The sequence below is a fragment of the Anguilla rostrata genome, chromosome 9 (assembly GCF_018555375.3).
Source record: "Anguilla rostrata isolate EN2019 chromosome 9, ASM1855537v3, whole genome shotgun sequence".
NCBI classification, from domain to species: domain Eukaryota; kingdom Metazoa; phylum Chordata; class Actinopteri; order Anguilliformes; family Anguillidae; genus Anguilla; species Anguilla rostrata.
This window is the reverse complement of record NC_057941.1, coordinates 42,504,554-42,521,230: the sequence shown is the minus strand read 5'-3', so window position 1 is coordinate 42,521,230 and position 16,677 is coordinate 42,504,554. Positions and strand designations below refer to the sequence as shown.

Below are 16,677 nucleotides of genomic sequence, written 5' to 3'. Positions count from 1 at the left end.
GGTCTACGATCCACACATTTCCACGGCTGGGATGAGAGCGGGGAGGGATTGGGTGTTTTGCCCTTGCGCCAGTGGAATTTCACGTTTGAGAAGAAAAGGCGAGTGTGCGATTTTATCGCTTGCAGGAGAGTAAAATAAGGAAATGTAACATTGGGAAAATTAACAAGATAACATTTTTATAAAGTTGAGCATACCTGTATCACTTTTTAAAAGTTAGCTAGTAGATAACGTTAGATGGCAAGTGTAAAGAAGAAACTTTGGGAAAACAACGGTACATTCTCATCAAATGACGGGATCCGTGCCAGTTCTTTGAATTTTGAAAAGGGTCAACGTACAATACATCTACAGAAGGTATTTACCGGGCCGTGAGTTAGCATGCGTATTGGGGTGTTTTGCGCACGTGTCTTCTTCCAAGTTTATTTACTAGTCCCTATAATTGTTTTCACTTTAGACTAATGTATTGTGTTACATACAGTTAGTTCTTCTTCAGTAAAATGTGAATGTTTGCTGGGGTCTGAGATTAATTCAGAATATCGGATGATGATTTTAGTGGTAGCGAAGTTAAGATAAAATAGCCAAAGTCAGTTATTTAACGTTAATAATAGCTAACTTGGCAAACTAATAATATTTATTTTCCTTTTTTTGCGAGTAGCTAAGTAACCGTTGGCTATGCTAGGCTAGTTGTTTTGTGGGTGGATCGTATGGAAAATGGGCGTTTTAGTTAACGTTCGGATTGCCGTCTAATTTATGTCTAATTATGACATGAGTTCTAACCAACCAGCTATGCTGCTTAATACTCTCCGATCATTTGAGAAATAACTACAGCAGCGACTGCGTTTTTCTGATGAACGGTAGCTGGCCAGTTTACACTATTTGCACTCGCCTGGCTAGAATGCTAACTAGTTAAACTGTAGATAAAATATCGAAATTGTTCAGTGTTTCTTTTTCATGTTGCCGTTTTATAAGCAAGCACGTTAACATTACTTGCGAACCAGCTTGCTATAAAGTAACACATCTCTGTTAAACATTAGCTGTGATTAATGCGCCATTTTTTAAATAATATTGATATTAATTAGCATTTGGCTGTCCTGCAGCAGGTGAGACTGATAGTATTTTCATTCCCGTGGCTGCAGCACATGACTAGGACGTGTCGGATTAAGATGATCGCTAAAACAAGGACAGTCCCTTTCTATTAAATCTCCTAGAGCTACCCCCGTTAATTGTCCATTTAATCCGTTCGTCACAGGTAGCCTTCTCGTTGCCTGAGTTCACATTGTAATCTGGGGAGATATCATTTACCCGGTGATTTTAAATGCTTTTCCTGCTGTGTAGCCTACGACGTTTCTTTTTCAATTTCTGGTATACGTTCTGTAATTGAAATAAACCCGAGTTCGCCTCTGGAGTTTCTGAATCATCAGTTATTAACACAACGCCGTCAGGTTATAAAATGCACTTCGACTATTCGTAATCATGGATTTGTAATGGCTAACTTATTCACATTCTGAAATTAAATATAGAAAAATCTTTATGTATGTTGTATAGCCTACAGAAATTAGTCTTTTTATGAATGTAAACTTTGCTTGTAAATATGGCACCACTGGAAACTCCGGTGTCATAGGAGAGAACTTGGTCTCATTATTTATATTGGGGTACTAGAGTGTCAGCTTTTGTGCTTTTGCCGCTTGATTCCTGTAAATGCAGTGTAAAAAATGCAAGTATCTGCTAAAAGGTGCCATCCTGAAAATCCAACCGACGTCTAGAACGGTCTACTCAAGACTATTTAAGAACGTATCTGCAAGCTGTGGGCCGAATTCTCTTTAAATTGTATGCTGCCCATTTTAAACATGGATTTTCTTTCTGGTTCTCAGAGTAATTTTGTCAGATTTTTCAAGCTTTTTTGATAAAGATGTTTCTGGTATGTTGAACAAAATATATAATATGTACGTTGTATATTTAGGCATTTTTGCTGTGTTTGTGGTTTTCTTTTGATAGGTATTCCTGAACTACAAAATGAATGACTCTGATAGAAGCAATGTATGAAACCGTGGACCAAGCATGTTCTTTCTGTCATGTTAAATGGCATTGTATAGTCAGCCGATGTTATGCAGCGTCTGTCCTGTGCCTCTGTAGGAAGGCCACACCCTCAGCTGGGGAATGTTGCAACAGGACAAGTAGCCTAGTTTTTCCCACTTGCATTCCTTAACTGCAGGAGACTACTTCCCCCTGGTTTACACTAAGAATTGATTGAATATTACCGTCAAACTAAATTTATATTTATCACTGATACTCTTCAAAAACTTATTAGTTGTTGAGGAATTTTTCACCCGACAATGTTACTTGTTTTTTGGTATTGATTGGCAGAAGTAATTTCTTTAGAATTATGTCAGTGCCTTCATGCATTCAAGTTGGGAGCCACATTCACTGAGACATTCTTGCTCCAAGGTGAGCTGTGTCTGCTTAGCCATAAAGCCGTAGAGCCAGGCAGAACCTGTTGCTGCAAGTACAGAAATATATACACCATAGTTTTCATAACAGTGATTCACAGAGGAGACAAGCACAGCCAATTCATGTGGCTTTTCTTATGCTTTCAAAACGTAAAGGACTCCTTCAGTATACTTTAAAGAAGAGCATAAGTTGGAGGATAGCTGGAGGATATTTAGTATCGAATAGCAGGAAGGACCATCTTGGAACTTAGCTACAGTGAATGAACTGAGACTGTTGTGTGTTTTGTAGGGCAATGGATTCAAAAGGAAGACCCAGACCCACCCGTCCTTCAATGACTCGTTCGAAGGAGAACTGCAGGCCTTCCTGATTGATGAAGATGCACTCCACACCTACGATGACCTAACCAAAGTCAACCCTGTGACCCCCACTACAGGTAATATTTCCATAAGTGGTGCTGCTGAAACGGCCACATGAATACTCAAGCAGATTGGCGTGTCCTGCCCAGCTGGACCATCTGAGAAATGGAAAAGCTGTTGTTGCTTCTTCGTGGGTTAAGCAATGACGATTCCATAATGGCATTTCCTGTTCTTGCTCTGCAGTCCTGAAATGCTTGCAGGCAAGGTACCGAGCAAAGGTGTTTTACACACAGGCTGGCTGCACTCTGGTGGCTCTCAACCCTTTTCAACCCGTTCCTCACCTGTACACTCTGGACGTGATGAGAGAGTACCACTGTGCTCCACAACCACAGGTATAAAGCCCACTCTAAATCCCAGCTGCCTCAGAGGCAGTTTGAATGTGCAGTGTTTGTGAGCTCTTAAAGATGCAGGCGCTTATTTTCATTGCTTGTAGCCGTTGGATTGTTCGGGTTTGGGTACGGAACAGTTTTAACGCCTGCCACCGTTGCCTCAAGGTAATCCTGTATTTCGGTTGGTTGTTCAGGAATTCAAACCGCACATATTCGTAGCTGCTGAGGAAGCTTACAGGAACGTCCAAGGTCAAGTGGAACCGGCAAACCAGTCGCTGGTGGTCAGTGGGGAAAGTGGAGCAGGAAAGGTACAGTGCATTGTATCGCACTATCAGTACAGCTTTAGTAAGTATGAGGAAACTCATAATCCACACTGCTCTGTTTCCTCCAGACATGGACGTCTCGTTGCCTCATGAAGTACTACGCCACGGTAGCGGCCTCGTCATCTTCCCAAAAATGCCAGGATACCGTGGAGAGGATAGAGAAGCGGGTTCTGGACTCAAACCCAATAATGGAGGCCTTCGGTGAGAAGTGAGGGCCGGGGATCAGGTGATTCTGTGCACTGCTGTGTAGAGTCCAGCCGGTTTACCCTGTGCTCTCTCCCAGGAAACGCCTGCACTTTAAGGAACCACAACAGCAGCCGGTTTGGGAAATACATTCAGCTCCAGTTGAACAGGTCAGTCTAGTTGTGCTGTAGAGTACCCGCTTATTTGCAACGCTTTTGCCACCTTATTGCAACAATAAAACGTGATGCTGGTTTGAGTAACAATGGCGGTGGTCGGTTGACTTGTGCCTTCTCTGACCCCCATTGTGCTGTTATCTTTCAGATCGCAACTGTTAGTGGGGGCTTCTATTCAAACATACCTCTTAGAGAAGACCAGAGTTGCTTTCCAAGCTGCTAATGAGAGAAATTTTCACATTTTTTACCAGGCAAGTTGAGAATGTTTGTTTACAATTTAGGAATCTGGCTTTTAAGCCTTGCCTTGTACAAGGTCATCTGCTGGACTATTTTTGTCTGTAGTCTGTATTTGATTGAATGTGTCTGTTTTTAGATGGTGAAGGGTGCCACAGAGGAGCAGAGACATAAGTGGAGGATGTCATGTGACCAGTGGTTCAACTGGCTGCCGAATGCTGACAAAACACTAGAGGGTAAGCAGCAGTTGTATTGATAAATTTTGTCAGTGAAGGGATAATTACACGTTTTCATTATTTCTGTAAGTTTGGTTATGAAGCCTAGGGTTGTGGAGCATGTCGGTAAAACACAGAATGTACAAGTTAATCTCTGCATTGCACACAGTGCGAACAATGGCTTGTTTGTTTTCCATGGGCTTTAGTCTGAATTTTTTTCCCCATTGCTCTTTGTAGAAGATTGTTTTGAGGAAACCACAGATGCAATGACAAACATGGGCATTACCAAGGAGAAACAGGAACAGATATTCCACGTAAGATTTCCAATGGCGTGCGTAGTAGTTTTCGTTGGAGCTATGAGCATGTTTAGAAAATACTCCTCTAAATACTGATACAGCTGTTGTCTCTACCCTCTCTGTGACCAGATTTTAGCAGGCCTCCTTCACCTCGGAAACGTGAGTTTCTGCCCTCCGACGGATGAATCGCAACCATGTGACCTCCAGGAGCAATCCAAAGGTACCTGCTGGGTCACCCCCCATCCATGGCACGTCTCTGCATTGTCTCCACATTGCCTCCACACTGAACAAATGAGAACGCGTTGATTGTAGCCAGCAGCCGTGGTTTACCTGTGCCTTTTATTCCTGCCTGCGGCCCTGTCAGATTTCCTGCAGAGCACGGCCGAGCTGCTGCAGATGCCGCAGGAGCAGCTGCTGTCCTGTCTGAGATTAAGGGCCCTGAAGGCTGGGAAGCAGAGCGTGCTTTTGAAGCCTTGCTCTCTGGCAGAGTGCACAGTGAGGAGGGACTGCCTGGCCAAAGTCATCTACGCCCAGTGAGTGCTCATCGAGAGGAAATTTGTCATTTGTTGACGTTTCTCTTGTGCCAGTTCTTGTGAGAAATTAGATGTATGCGTGGCCAAGCTAAAAGTAGGCTTTCCGATTTGTTGCTGAAATCTCCCCATCATAAAATTACTGCAATACAAATAGATCCAATTGTTTATCACTGGACGATGAGAGGATGGAACAGCATTTCCATTGTCATCTTGATGGTTATCCACAAAATCTCTGCCCATCTGTTTTTGTACAGTATGTAATTGTGTTTAATGACTAGTTTAGTTTCATGCCCTGAGTCATACGTGTTGGCACTTATGCTGGAAAATATTAGCCGTTGTTGACAGTGAAGCTCTTGCCTGCAAGTGAGGGTGCTCTCAGAAAAAGAGAACATTTCCTGCTTTTTTGGCCCTCTTTAGGCCATGATACTGGTATTGGCAATGGTCCATCAATCACATTTGGGCTGTCTGTGGAAGACTAGGAAAGGGGATCCACTGCGTGTAGTGTTTTTTATCTTTCTTTTCTCTCCTTTCTGTACAGTGTGTTCGACTGGCTGGTAGCATTCATCAACAACAGCATCTGTGCGGACACGTCCAGCTGGTGCAATTTTATAGGTACACACTTCCTCTACTCATTACACATTGTGCACAGTCTTGTGCCGGTTGATAATTTGCTTTCTGTATGGAAAACTAAAGCTTCCTTCTGAATGTTCCGCAAAGGTGTCCTCGACGTCTATGGATTTGAGTGCTTTGCCTTGAATAACCTGGAGCAGCTGTGTATCAACTACGCCAATGAGAAGCTGCAGCAGCACTTTGTGGCCCATTATCTGAAAGCACAGCAGGTAATGTGTTTTGGTGTGGTGTGAAGATGATTGCTAACCTGGACGATCGCTAATGATCTGTGTGGCTGTGTCTCTTTTTGGGGAGACGTATTGTTCTGTAATCCCGTATGTCTTCTGTACAGGAGGAGTATGTCTCTGAGGGACTTGAGTGGTCCTTCATCAAATACCAGGACAATCAGAGCTGTTTGGATTTGATAGAGGGAAGTCCTACCTGTATCTTCTCTCTGCTGAATGAGGTATGCTTATTTTATTCTGATTTACTCAGGCTCTGAGATCAAAATACAGTAAAAGCAAAAAGCAAGAACTTGCTTGCAGAATATTCATATCCATGAAACATGTTTACTTCTTTAATTATTTCTGCTCATCTGGCTTTTTATTGCACATGGCTAAACTGCTTTTTACTCTGTTTGCATAAGTATGTGTTTTTACCAATTATTCCAATTCAATCTTCATTGAGATTGGGCCTCATTCACTAAACTTTTCTTAAATTCTCCTTACCTTTGTACTTAATAAAGGTTCCTACAAAGAACCAACTTGGGATTTAGTCTATACCAAATATAACTTCATTCAAGTTATAAATCAAACCTCTTTATAACATGGCTGCTGGGTAGCTCACTTGGGTGTGTCTTTGATCGAATCCAGCCAGTGCCAACTGTGGCCGGCAGCCCTGCAGGGGCGGCGCACAATTGGCTTTGCGTTGCCCAAGGGATTTATGGGAGGGATTCAGTCAGCGGTGTTCATTACTCGAGCGACCCCCCCTGTTGGCCGTCCAGGCTGCCTGTGGCTTGCTCTCTGCACTCGCGTATGATTGGGTCTCCGCCTGCTGCTGGCGGAGCTGCTGGTGAAACGTCCGTCTCGCGCTTGTTTTCAGGACTGCCGCCTCAATCGCGCCTCGGACGCCAAGCAGTTCAAAGCTCGGCTGGAGAAGGAGCTGTCCGACAACGCCTGCCTGAGCTGGGACAAGTTCAGCGAGCAGCCGCACTTCACGGTGTCCCACTACGCGGGAAACGTTTGCTACCAGATTGAGGGCATGATGGAAAAGAACAAGGTTTTTGTTCATTTTATTGATTGCTTTTCTTTATTTTTTAGTGTTGTCGGTTTTTCTAATCGTCTCCTAATCTCCTGTGAACTGTACTACTGGACATGTAGGACCCCTCCCTCTGTTCTGTACGTTTATGCACAGACTCCTTGCTGGTGTGTGATGATGTGTGCTTGTTTCACTGCAGGATCCTGTACCTGTGGAGCTCATTCACATGCTCCAGGAATCCCAAGATCCTCTGCTTCAGGGTCTCTTTGCTCACCATGACATGGAAATGAACAGCAGTCGGGGACACGGAAAAGTCGTCACCGTGGTCTCCAAATTTAAGGTTGGAGGACAAATCAAGAGCAGCTTTTGAGAGGGCCACTCTCCTTCAGTATTATAATTTTTTAACGTGTGTATTTGTAAGTTCATTCGACTATTCGGCAAGACATTAACTTTTCCCTTTCTTGTTTGTGTTCTGAGTTTAACCAAGTTTATTTTTGCAGAATTCACTCGAGAGTCTGATGAAGATATTGCACAGCACCACTCCACACTACACCAGATGCATAAAGCCCAACCCGGAGTGCCAGCCTCTGACCTTTAAAAAAGAGGAGGTTGGTGGCTGCAATTCAAAGTGCTGTGCAGTGTTAATGCCTCCTGAGAACTTATGTCATATTTGCTAAATAGCAGGGCACCTCCCTGATTTCATAATCACTGCCTTGCACGGTATTTTTCTTATTGTTTTGCCCTTTATCTGATGCCCTTGACAGGACCAACTCAAAAGTGCATTAGATAATCACAGTACATTATCAAAGTCAGAGGTGAAAGCAAGCAAATAAATGTCTTATGAACATAAAATGTTGAAAAAGAAAATTGAAAAGACATGGATTAGATATTGTTCAGAAATGAAAATAAGCCGCGTCACAGTCTCACAGACCTATGAGCAGGGGGGTAAGCAGAAGTGTACTGAATTGTCTGATAAAATATGTGAACAGGTCCATGTCTTGGCAAGACACACCTGCAGTAAATATTACATCAGCATTTGGTTACCCATGTAAAAAGCAAGGAATTCCACAGTTTTGCAATGACCATTTGATTGCCAAACACGCTCTGTCTCACCAGGTTATTGTCCAGCTACAAGCATGTGGCATTGTGGAGACAATTAATATAAGTGCAGCAGGATTTCCCATCAGGTAAATTATGCACCTACAGTACTCCACTTCAGTGTTTCTGAGTGCTTCCAAACCCCCAATATTCACTATGAATATGATTAACATTGTGTATAATGTAGTTTGCTGTATACGCTAGTTGAAGTTAAGTGCCTCCTCGTATTTGGATTTCACGTGTCACTGTTCGATATGGTCTGACATTGATTTCATTGACTTTTCCATATATAGAATACCTTATCCAAGCTTTTTGCAACGCTATGGACTGATTGTGAACTCCAGGATGTGGAGGCAGTCGCTGAATGGAAACGGTAGGTCTGATTTGTTTTGTTCTGACAGTTTTAGAGCTGAGAGTAATCACCATAAATACAGTGTTCTTCTACAGGAGGTCTGGCTGCCACTGTTTAACTGATCAGTAGTGGGATTGCCTAGACAGCCATTGTCGTGGTGGTGTTTACATTACGAGCATTTAGCAGACGCTCTTATCCAGAGCGACTTTTCTCTTTATTTTGGCTTGTCAAACTTTTCCACCATAACATTGAAAGTGGTGTAACGTGAATGTAATTTTGTAATGGCAGCATGAATTGATTTTGGTGTTTTACTCTTATGTTATACTATTAATTCTGGCATCATCTTTGGAAAATTGAGCAGTGCTGTCTGAGCCATTAACACTTAAAATGAGTAGTTGAGAGTGTATTGTTTTGGGCTTGAGAAATGTGCTCGTGCTTGTTTTAAGTGTATACTAAAAGCCAGAAGGGCAAGCCGGAACTTCTGGGTTAGCCTCTCCAGAATTCCTAATGCTATAGCTCTCATAATATTTCCTGTAAGACATAATTAATGAACATGCATTGTTTATATACATATATCAGGTTTTCTGCTTATTAGAATATATACTGCTTTTGATGGGTGATCTTAACGGGATATTGTTTCAGTAGGCTACCTATTGTTGTTTTTAGTGTACACAAACTGTGCTTGAGTGGACTGCTAGGCGCACATGATTTCTGAAATGTCATTTACTTCCAGCACACAGGCAGTTTTGCGATTGCACATTATTAACCATTTGAAAAGGAGGTTGATGTTTTTCTTCAACTTTTCAACTTTCTCTCTCTAGAACCTTCTCTTTCGCTCTAGAACTCCATTGCTTTCAATTACCAGTAGTGATTGTTACATCAGCATTAGAATGTTCAGGTAACATTCTAATCACATATTTGTGATCTTACACCTTAAAGGGTTAATGTGATCACACTCCTCTTATTCCCTTGCTGACATCTCTTCTTTTTCCTTCTCTTCTTTTTTCCTTCTCTCCTGTCACTCCTCTAGCTAAAGTTTCACCCCCTTCTCTACTCTACCCAATTTCTGTATGGCTGTGAGGAAGTAACTTAAAACGGGAGACTATGTACATGCCAATCATGGTGTTTTAAACCAAATCTGGCAGGTAAAAGCATGCTTCGCAATTTCTGAACCTGTCAAGCGCAGTTGCTGCGTTAAAAAAATAATCTTAATGTTTAGAATGCAAAGCATAGTTACTGTACTCAGCCACTTTCTTTTGCTTGGAGGTCCAGAGTCCAGTGATTCAGCCACTGCTCAACGTGTTGCCACACACAGCTATCTTAACGGAAGGAAATTTGCATGTCTGAGGTTGTCTGAGTTTAGTCTCCTATCGGGATTTACAGACTGGTCCCACTATAATGCGAAGATGGAGAAAAACAAGGGTTGAACGGCTGTAGGGGCAGCCCTGGTTTAAGTTAACATGTACACTGGTACATTAATGGGCTTGACGTAAAGCTGTGATTCATTCAGCCATTTTAGGCCACTTAGAGTACACACAAGCTTGTGTTATGATTTTGCGCCAGCCCACTGCGAATGACTATATTGTAGTGTCCCTTATAAAATGCGGGGGAAAAATGCGGCATGCTTCAGTTAACAGTAGCACGCAGCTGTTCAAGGTCTCCTCCCCTCTCTCCGTCTATCAGGACCAGAGACGGATAAAGACATCCTGAGCCCCGCGGTTGCTGATGTCCTCAGTGTGGTCCTGCGGAGTCATCCCCTGGAGACCCCCAGTGCCTCTGAGACAGAGACTCACAGCTCTTTGGTGCATTGTGGAAAAACCAAAGTGTTCCTAACGCACTACATGGTTAGTAAGACTGTACTTTCAAGCATTTACTTTTACATGATTTTTTTTTTTGGGATTGATAAATGGAATTCGAGAATGGAAATGTGTTTTTAAAGCACTAGTCTTTGATATTTTCGAATTCAGTGGTAACCAACCCTGTTCCTGGAGTTCTGTCATCCTGTAAGTTTTCACTCCAACCCTAATAAAGCGCACCTCATTCAACAGCTAGAGCTCTCGTTGAGTTGCTAATCAGTAGAATCAGGTGTGCCAAATTGGTGTCGAAATGAAAACCTACAGGATGGTGGATCTCCAGGAGCGGGGGTTTGGAACCACTGTTCTAATTGCCTTTGCAATATCGTGCTCCTCAGCTGGAGCTCCTGGAGAGCCAGAGGGACAGGGTGCGCTCACAGAGAGCTTTCTGCATCCAGTGCTGCTGGCGGAGGCACTACAGGAGGAAACAGGAGGCTCGGAGGCGAGCCATAATCAGGATCCAAGCAGGTGCGTCCCGCTTGTGTCCGCTCCAGTGCTGTCACTGACAGTTTCAACCAAATATCAGCTGATGGGTATACACATCTACAAATAAAACATTAAAACAAAACAAGCCACACGTGCAAACCGAGGGTGCCCAAAATGGCGATCACGATCGACCAGTCAATTGCAGGGGCCCTGCTGGTAGCTTGTGTCGTTTTTTAAAAAATGCATCTAAAATGAAAATTCAGTTAAAATGAAAATTGCAGTTAAAATTCTAATCCTGTGTGTTTTCAGCCAAAAAAGTGTGGGCACTCCTGATGTAAACCCACCTGTGCACTTCAAACTGAAGTTTGTTTTGAGTCATATACCTCTAGTGACAGCCCTGACATTTATACTTCTCATTGTGGTTTCCCTTAGGCACACAATTGTCAGTTTTGAAGCAAAGTCACCCTAGTCAGCAAGTTTGGATTTATGCCGGGCTGTTATTTGTGTAATAAACTCTTGCTAAGAGATGCATTTTAAAAGGGAAATACTGTTATATTTATAATGCCGTATTTATATTGATTGTATAATCTGCATGAAATGGTCAAATTAGCTGGTCAGGTTTCTGTGCTGCACTCAAACTAATGGGGTTTGTCTTCCCTAAAGCTGTCAGGGCTTGGTTGATTAGAAGAGAAGTCTTGCAATGGCATGAGGCTGCCAACCTCATCCAGAAGACTTGGAGAAAGTGGAGAGTGAGTAAAGCAGTGTGTGTGTGTATGCATGTCTCCCACACATAGACACACGCACACACACACACACACACACACACACACACTCACACTCACACTCCTTATAGCTGGTTCAGAGGCTTGGCTGTCTGCATCCTCTCATGCCACGCTCTGTCTGTAGACTGCGATGGAGGCCTTGGCTGAGACGGAGCTGGACGACGCCGTGGACGTGAAGGAGGCCCCCGTCTACGACCCCGCGGTTCGGGAGAGCGGGTCCGTGCAGCTCTCCACGTGCCCGGAGCCCGTGACGGTGCGGGCGTGGCCCCTCGGCCTGGCCCTGGCTTCAGCTCCCAGCATCACCGTTGCCATGACGGCCAGTGGCTTCCAAAAGGTGATGTCCCTCATGGCGTGCCTCAAGCTGTCCTTCAGGAGCGGGGACTACAAGGTGGAGACCAACCAGTTTGAGCAGGGTGTGGCCTCCATTCGAGCTCAACCCCAGGTAACCCTTCCCCCTGTGATGTCACAGGTTCAGCATTTCACTTGAGGCAACTCCGTAGCTGGAGTGAAGGCTTTATAGGCTGCAGTAAAAACTGCCAATTGTAAGGTCAGGATTGGATTTCTACTTCTGTATCATTTGCATGAAATTTTAACTATATATCTTAATTGGCTTGTCTAGTAATTTTCAATTCTTCTCTGCTTGAATGCACAAGCATGTCTTTTCAGTATTTTCATGGTGGATTTTTGTACTTCATCTTTGTTCTCCCCTTTCCATTTAGGAGTCAATTAAACTGCATCTCCAGAGATCTCCGCTCCTCTATGCTGACATATGTCCAGGAAGCAAAGGAGATGGAGTTACTGGCTTCAACCAGATTCTGTTGGAGAACATCATCTGACCTTCATTTTTAACCAACACTATATAAAAATCTTTAATCACAGCACATTTTTTGCAATAACCAACCATGGGAGATCTTTTAATCTACTTTTTAGTTCTCGAGCATAAGTTCAAATCTGTATATACTTCTGGTCTTGGGTTGATTTCACACACAGAAACATAGTGCCGTCACCAATCGTGTCTTAACTGGAATATGTATTATCAGTTTTGTATTTATGTATGCAGATGTTTTTGTCTTAAAACTGTAACCCTTTACATGTTTAATTTTATAGGTTTTGTTGTGTGATCCTAAATGATGTGGATATGATTATTTTAGCAGAGATACATGTAAACTCTAAATAGTGTGCTGTTCTGAAGTATTACACTACATCGACATATGTTTTAAATGTATAATTGTGTTTGTTTGTGTGCAAAAGTTATCTGCAAATGATGTTATGCTAAATTAATGCTGAGCATTTTTAGGTCCAGTTGTATTTTAAGAGATCCATGTACTATAATTTATATTTGGGACAAAAACACTTTAATTTATGGAGAAGTCTAAATGTTCAGTTCTTCCCGTGTCTCAACACTATTGCCAAAATGAATGCGTGGCATATGGGTCCGTATTACGAGATGCCAGTTGCCTTACTGCTGAACACTAAACAGAAACCAAAGGGCAGGATAAAAAGCACATTAGAGAATTGTGTGAGTATGAACTGTGTATATGACATTTTGCCATTTTGATGCTGCTGTCACGAAACAAGGTGCAAAGCGAGGGTTTGCCAAAATGATTCCAGATTTGCTTGATTCCAATACCTCCATCATACGGGTAAGCACCATTTTCTGCCTTCGTGTTGTATAAATAAATGTACAAACTAAAAAAAGTAATTTCAGTTCACTATTGGTCAAAGGGACTCTACAGCTTGCAATAAATGTATTTTTGAAGTTACTGTCTTGTTCATTATAAATTTGTGTACTCCAGGGGGGGGAAAACGAAACAATATATAGTTCTCAAGACAAATTGCATCTGTTTTGGCAAGGTGTAGTAGAAAGGAGAGGAAATGGAGGCGTGCATCGCTACCTTCATGGACCAAAATCCTTAAGGAATGTTTCCAGGAGGCGAACGAGGGTACTAGATAGGTGTACCTAATGAAGTGGCCACTGTGTCCAATCTGGCAAGAAATATATAAATCCAGCAGCAGCCTCCGATCAGAGCATATGTAATTTTGGGCCTTTGAGATGATGGTTTTCCAGTTGTTGATTTAATCATGGTTGCAACTTGGAATGAGATGCTGATGTCATGTTAAAGTGTATTCTCAATCCCACTCTTTAAACTTGATAAGAAAATCATTGCTTATCATCTGCAGAGTCATTGGAGGTGCTTGAGCCTATCCCAGCGTGCATGTCTCTTGACTGTGGGAGGAAACCCATGCGGACACAGGGAGAACATGCAAACTCCACACAGAAAGGCCCAGGCCTACTTGCTGTGGCGACAGTGCTACCCACTGCACCACTGTGCCACCCAGCACACAGGAATGCTGTATAAAATAATCCTCATTTAATAAAAATTCACAGAATTTTATTAAATCATGAAATAATGTTTACAACAACACTTTACAATGTACAGTGTGGCCATGATGCATGGACTTCTGATGGCTAATCCATTGGAGTGTTCTCTTCTGTAGTTGGCTCAACAATTTTCAGGCACTGGTCAGCAAACTCCACGAACAAGGGTTCCTGCATGGCAACTTTCATGATGGCCGCTTTATCCTCAGCTTGGTCTACAGTGAGAAGCAGTTGTCTGAGGTGTGGATTACACAGCAGTGCCTCCAAATCCTTTGATTCGCCTGAGGAAACCAAAAGAGAAGGGTTTAGTACAGTAATCAAAATTAGAATTTGTTTAGTTTCACGTTTTTTGTTTATGTTCAGCTCGATAAGTGTGAACGATTTCATTAAAACAGTACAATATGGTTTAAGAGGGTAAATAATCCATCAAACATGAAAAGCACCTAATTAAGAAAAACTGACAGCTTTTTAAAATTCTAAAATTGTAGTTGTTGGAACGAAAACACAAGGGGTCTCCAGGACCAAGTCTGGGAACCACTGCTCTGGGGAGATGATCTGCAACGTGACACGTGGCAAAAATTAAATAAATAAAATCATGCGGAGTTGTCAATGGTAAATAATAATATGGCCCCAACAATGAAATGTACTAAATAAAGAAACCTGACTTTTCTAACGAGTTCCATGTTTCAGATTTCTTTTGTGAATAATTTCATAAATCATACCCAATTCTTTTAACTTCTGCAGCGGCACTCTGTCAGACTGCTCGTCTTCATCCAACAGATCTTCAACAGACCAGTCTCCTTATGTTAAAGAACGGTAAAATTTTTAAACGTCACGTTTCAGTTTTATAAATGTATGTATTACATACACTGGTTAATACATGTAATGAATGTATTAACCAGTGGAGCAGACCTTACTTACCGCCGCTGTGTGTAGCCTTAAAATCTGGTGCCAATGCGGGCGAGGCCGTCTGTTTCACGGGCAGGCAACCATCTATTTAAAAAGGTTACATATTTAGCCATTACTAGTGACATACCAAGCCCAGTTTTCCTAAAAATATAAACTATTTATTTTCTGCTTGAGCAATATTGAAACAACTTTAAACCTTAAACATAGACATAGCACTTTGAGCGTTCGGGAAAGTGCTATATAAATGCAATAGCATTGAACAAGATAAACACATTATATTTGTCAACAAAGACATCAAGGAAAAGTTTAAAATGGAGAAATAAAAATGAATAACTCCCATTACTTTTAAGTATTATTACTATATCCAACACAACACTTGGCCATGAGATTAATGAAAGGTGAGGGAGAAATTAGAGTAATTTAAATTGTATCACTTTAACCATTCTGTGCTGCCTTGTAACATCAACAATGCAGCTTAACTCAAATAAATATGAAAATGTGGCCAAGTATTACAGTGGTTTGGCAAGCTGAATTAGAGTGTACAGATTGTTTGGGAAGGTGAAAGCATCACATGCTCTGTTGCCTCCCCTGGACATACAGTAGTGTCTCAATGATATGGGTGCGTTTTGAAAACCTGGGACCCTCCACTCTTCAGATACGGTGCCACATATCAATTAAGTGTCACTGAAAATGTTGCTGACACTTAATTGATATGGTGTCACTCTTTCGTTACAGTGATAATGCAAATTACGTGTCTGGAGGAACGTTTACATGTAAAGGCTTTTTACTTTGTGCCTATTGCTTCGCTATGTTTGAAAACAAACTGAGATGCGCGTTTCTCGCGTTCGGCAGGCGAAGAATCTGCCGTGTTACTGTCGTTCAATTCACAGTACTGGTAACTTGGCAATGGGGTCTGTCGCCAGCATTACCATTTCCAGACACATGCGCATCAGTAAAGCCGTTCGACCTAAAAGGTCACAGCTAATGAATCTGAAGCAATCGATACATGCGGTTAGCTTGAATATATGTAGCTAACATCAGCTTCGGTAAAGATCTGCATACCTTTGTGGTTCTTGTAGCAACTGACCGAGCAGCTGAAATAAAGAAAACAATTAGCAACTCATTATAAATTAAGTAAAGTCTAGCAGTGGTTCCATTGTGGCTTTACACAGCTTGACTCCTTTAAAAAGCTCGATATTTCACAAGCCTTTTCTTTAGACTTGAAAAATACCTCCCTCCTGGTCCCGGCCGTCCACACCGGTACCGAGTTATTTTGTCAACGCCATCTTAAAGTACATTACCAAGGCTAGGCACAGTAAATAAGCACACATAACTGATATTTCAAGTTAATACTCACTATCTGATTTTACAGGCCGGACATTTGTATTTTGGCACATGTTCGCTACACACGCTGCAGATCTGCATATTTAAAACACGACCCTTTCCCACAGTCTCACACGTGGAAGTGTCTTCCACAATCTTGCTAACTGCGACTGCGCTGGTATGACGTCAATATATCCGGAAGTAGGTAGCGACCACTTAAAGGAGAAGTTCACCCAAAAATGAAATTGAAGTATGTTTCCACTACAGTACTATCTTGAACTGTCAGTTCAAGAAGATGTACAAAAAAATTATTTTTGAAAGGTACAGGGATGTGGAATGAGGAAGGGGCCTTGTTTCTCTCAGGACTGAGACGCTCGTCGTTGATGATGTTGTTGTTGTTGTATATGTTGTTGTATGTGATTGTTGGAACATACATAATCACCGTGCAGGTGCCCATCCAGTATGTGTAAATTCGATACACATTAAGGTAATTATTTGTTATATTTGATAAAAAAACTAAGGTAAATATTTAAGTTGTATA

At 42.1% G+C, this 16,677-nt stretch overlaps 2 protein-coding genes across 4 annotated transcripts; one reads left to right on the top strand and one right to left on the bottom strand.

The window, feature by feature from the left end:
• The first annotated feature begins 44 nt into the window (after positions 1-44).
• On the top strand, positions 45-13,287 carry LOC135263823 (unconventional myosin-XIX). Of its 3 annotated transcripts, none has more exons than XM_064352239.1 (24): positions 45-351; positions 2,734-2,878; positions 3,045-3,193; positions 3,385-3,498; positions 3,582-3,714; positions 3,797-3,866; positions 4,018-4,120; positions 4,243-4,339; positions 4,556-4,632; positions 4,744-4,834; positions 4,979-5,147; positions 5,686-5,759; positions 5,865-5,986; positions 6,109-6,222; positions 6,858-7,034; positions 7,213-7,353; positions 7,514-7,621; positions 8,130-8,200; positions 8,405-8,484; positions 10,147-10,307; positions 10,655-10,784; positions 11,406-11,491; positions 11,649-11,966; positions 12,244-13,287. In XM_064352239.1, exons 1-24 carry the CDS (start codon positions 235-237, stop codon positions 12,358-12,360), a joined length of 2,964 nt encoding a protein of 987 aa, XP_064208309.1. In that variant the 5' UTR covers positions 45-234; the 3' UTR covers positions 12,361-13,287. The 3 variants fall into 3 exon arrangements, with proteins under 3 accessions (XP_064208309.1, XP_064208310.1, XP_064208311.1); XM_064352240.1 differs by lacking the exon at positions 45-351 and adding an exon at positions 1,572-1,915; XM_064352241.1 differs by lacking the exon at positions 45-351 and having other exon boundaries at positions 2,740-2,878; positions 3,095-3,193.
• A 608-nt stretch (positions 13,288-13,895) lies between these two features.
• Positions 13,896-16,327, bottom strand: znhit3 (zinc finger, HIT-type containing 3). Its single transcript, XM_064352251.1, has 5 exons — positions 16,171-16,327; positions 15,876-15,907; positions 14,826-14,897; positions 14,627-14,704; positions 13,896-14,185 (listed from the first exon to the last, which is right to left on the bottom strand). The coding sequence occupies exons 1-5, from the start codon at positions 16,236-16,238 to the stop codon at positions 13,995-13,997; spliced, it is 441 nt and encodes a 146-aa protein (XP_064208321.1). The 5' UTR covers positions 16,239-16,327; the 3' UTR covers positions 13,896-13,994.
• Between the last annotated feature and the right edge of the window lie 350 nt (positions 16,328-16,677).

Bases quoted from the DNA above. Each gene is read 5' to 3' on its own strand.
- LOC135263823 (XM_064352239.1), top strand. From the start codon at position 235: ATGGCAAGTGTAAAGAAGAAACTTTGGGAAAACAACGGTACATTCTCA. The intron at 4,835-4,978 runs GTACCTGCTGGG...CGGCCCTGTCAG, and splicing joins CCTCCAGGAGCAATCCAAAG to ATTTCCTGCAGAGCACGGCC. The intron at 8,201-8,404 runs GTAAATTATGCA...TTCCATATATAG, and splicing joins GCAGCAGGATTTCCCATCAG to AATACCTTATCCAAGCTTTT.
- znhit3 (XM_064352251.1), bottom strand. From the start codon at position 16,238: ATGCAGATCTGCAGCGTGTGTAGCGAACATGTGCCAAAATACAAATGT. The intron at 14,898-15,875 runs GTATGCAGATCT...CTTTTTAAATAG, and splicing joins TTGCTACAAGAACCACAAAG to ATGGTTGCCTGCCCGTGAAA. The intron at 14,186-14,626 runs GTATGATTTATG...TGGTTTCCTCAG, and splicing joins GCAGAAGTTAAAAGAATTGG to GCGAATCAAAGGATTTGGAG.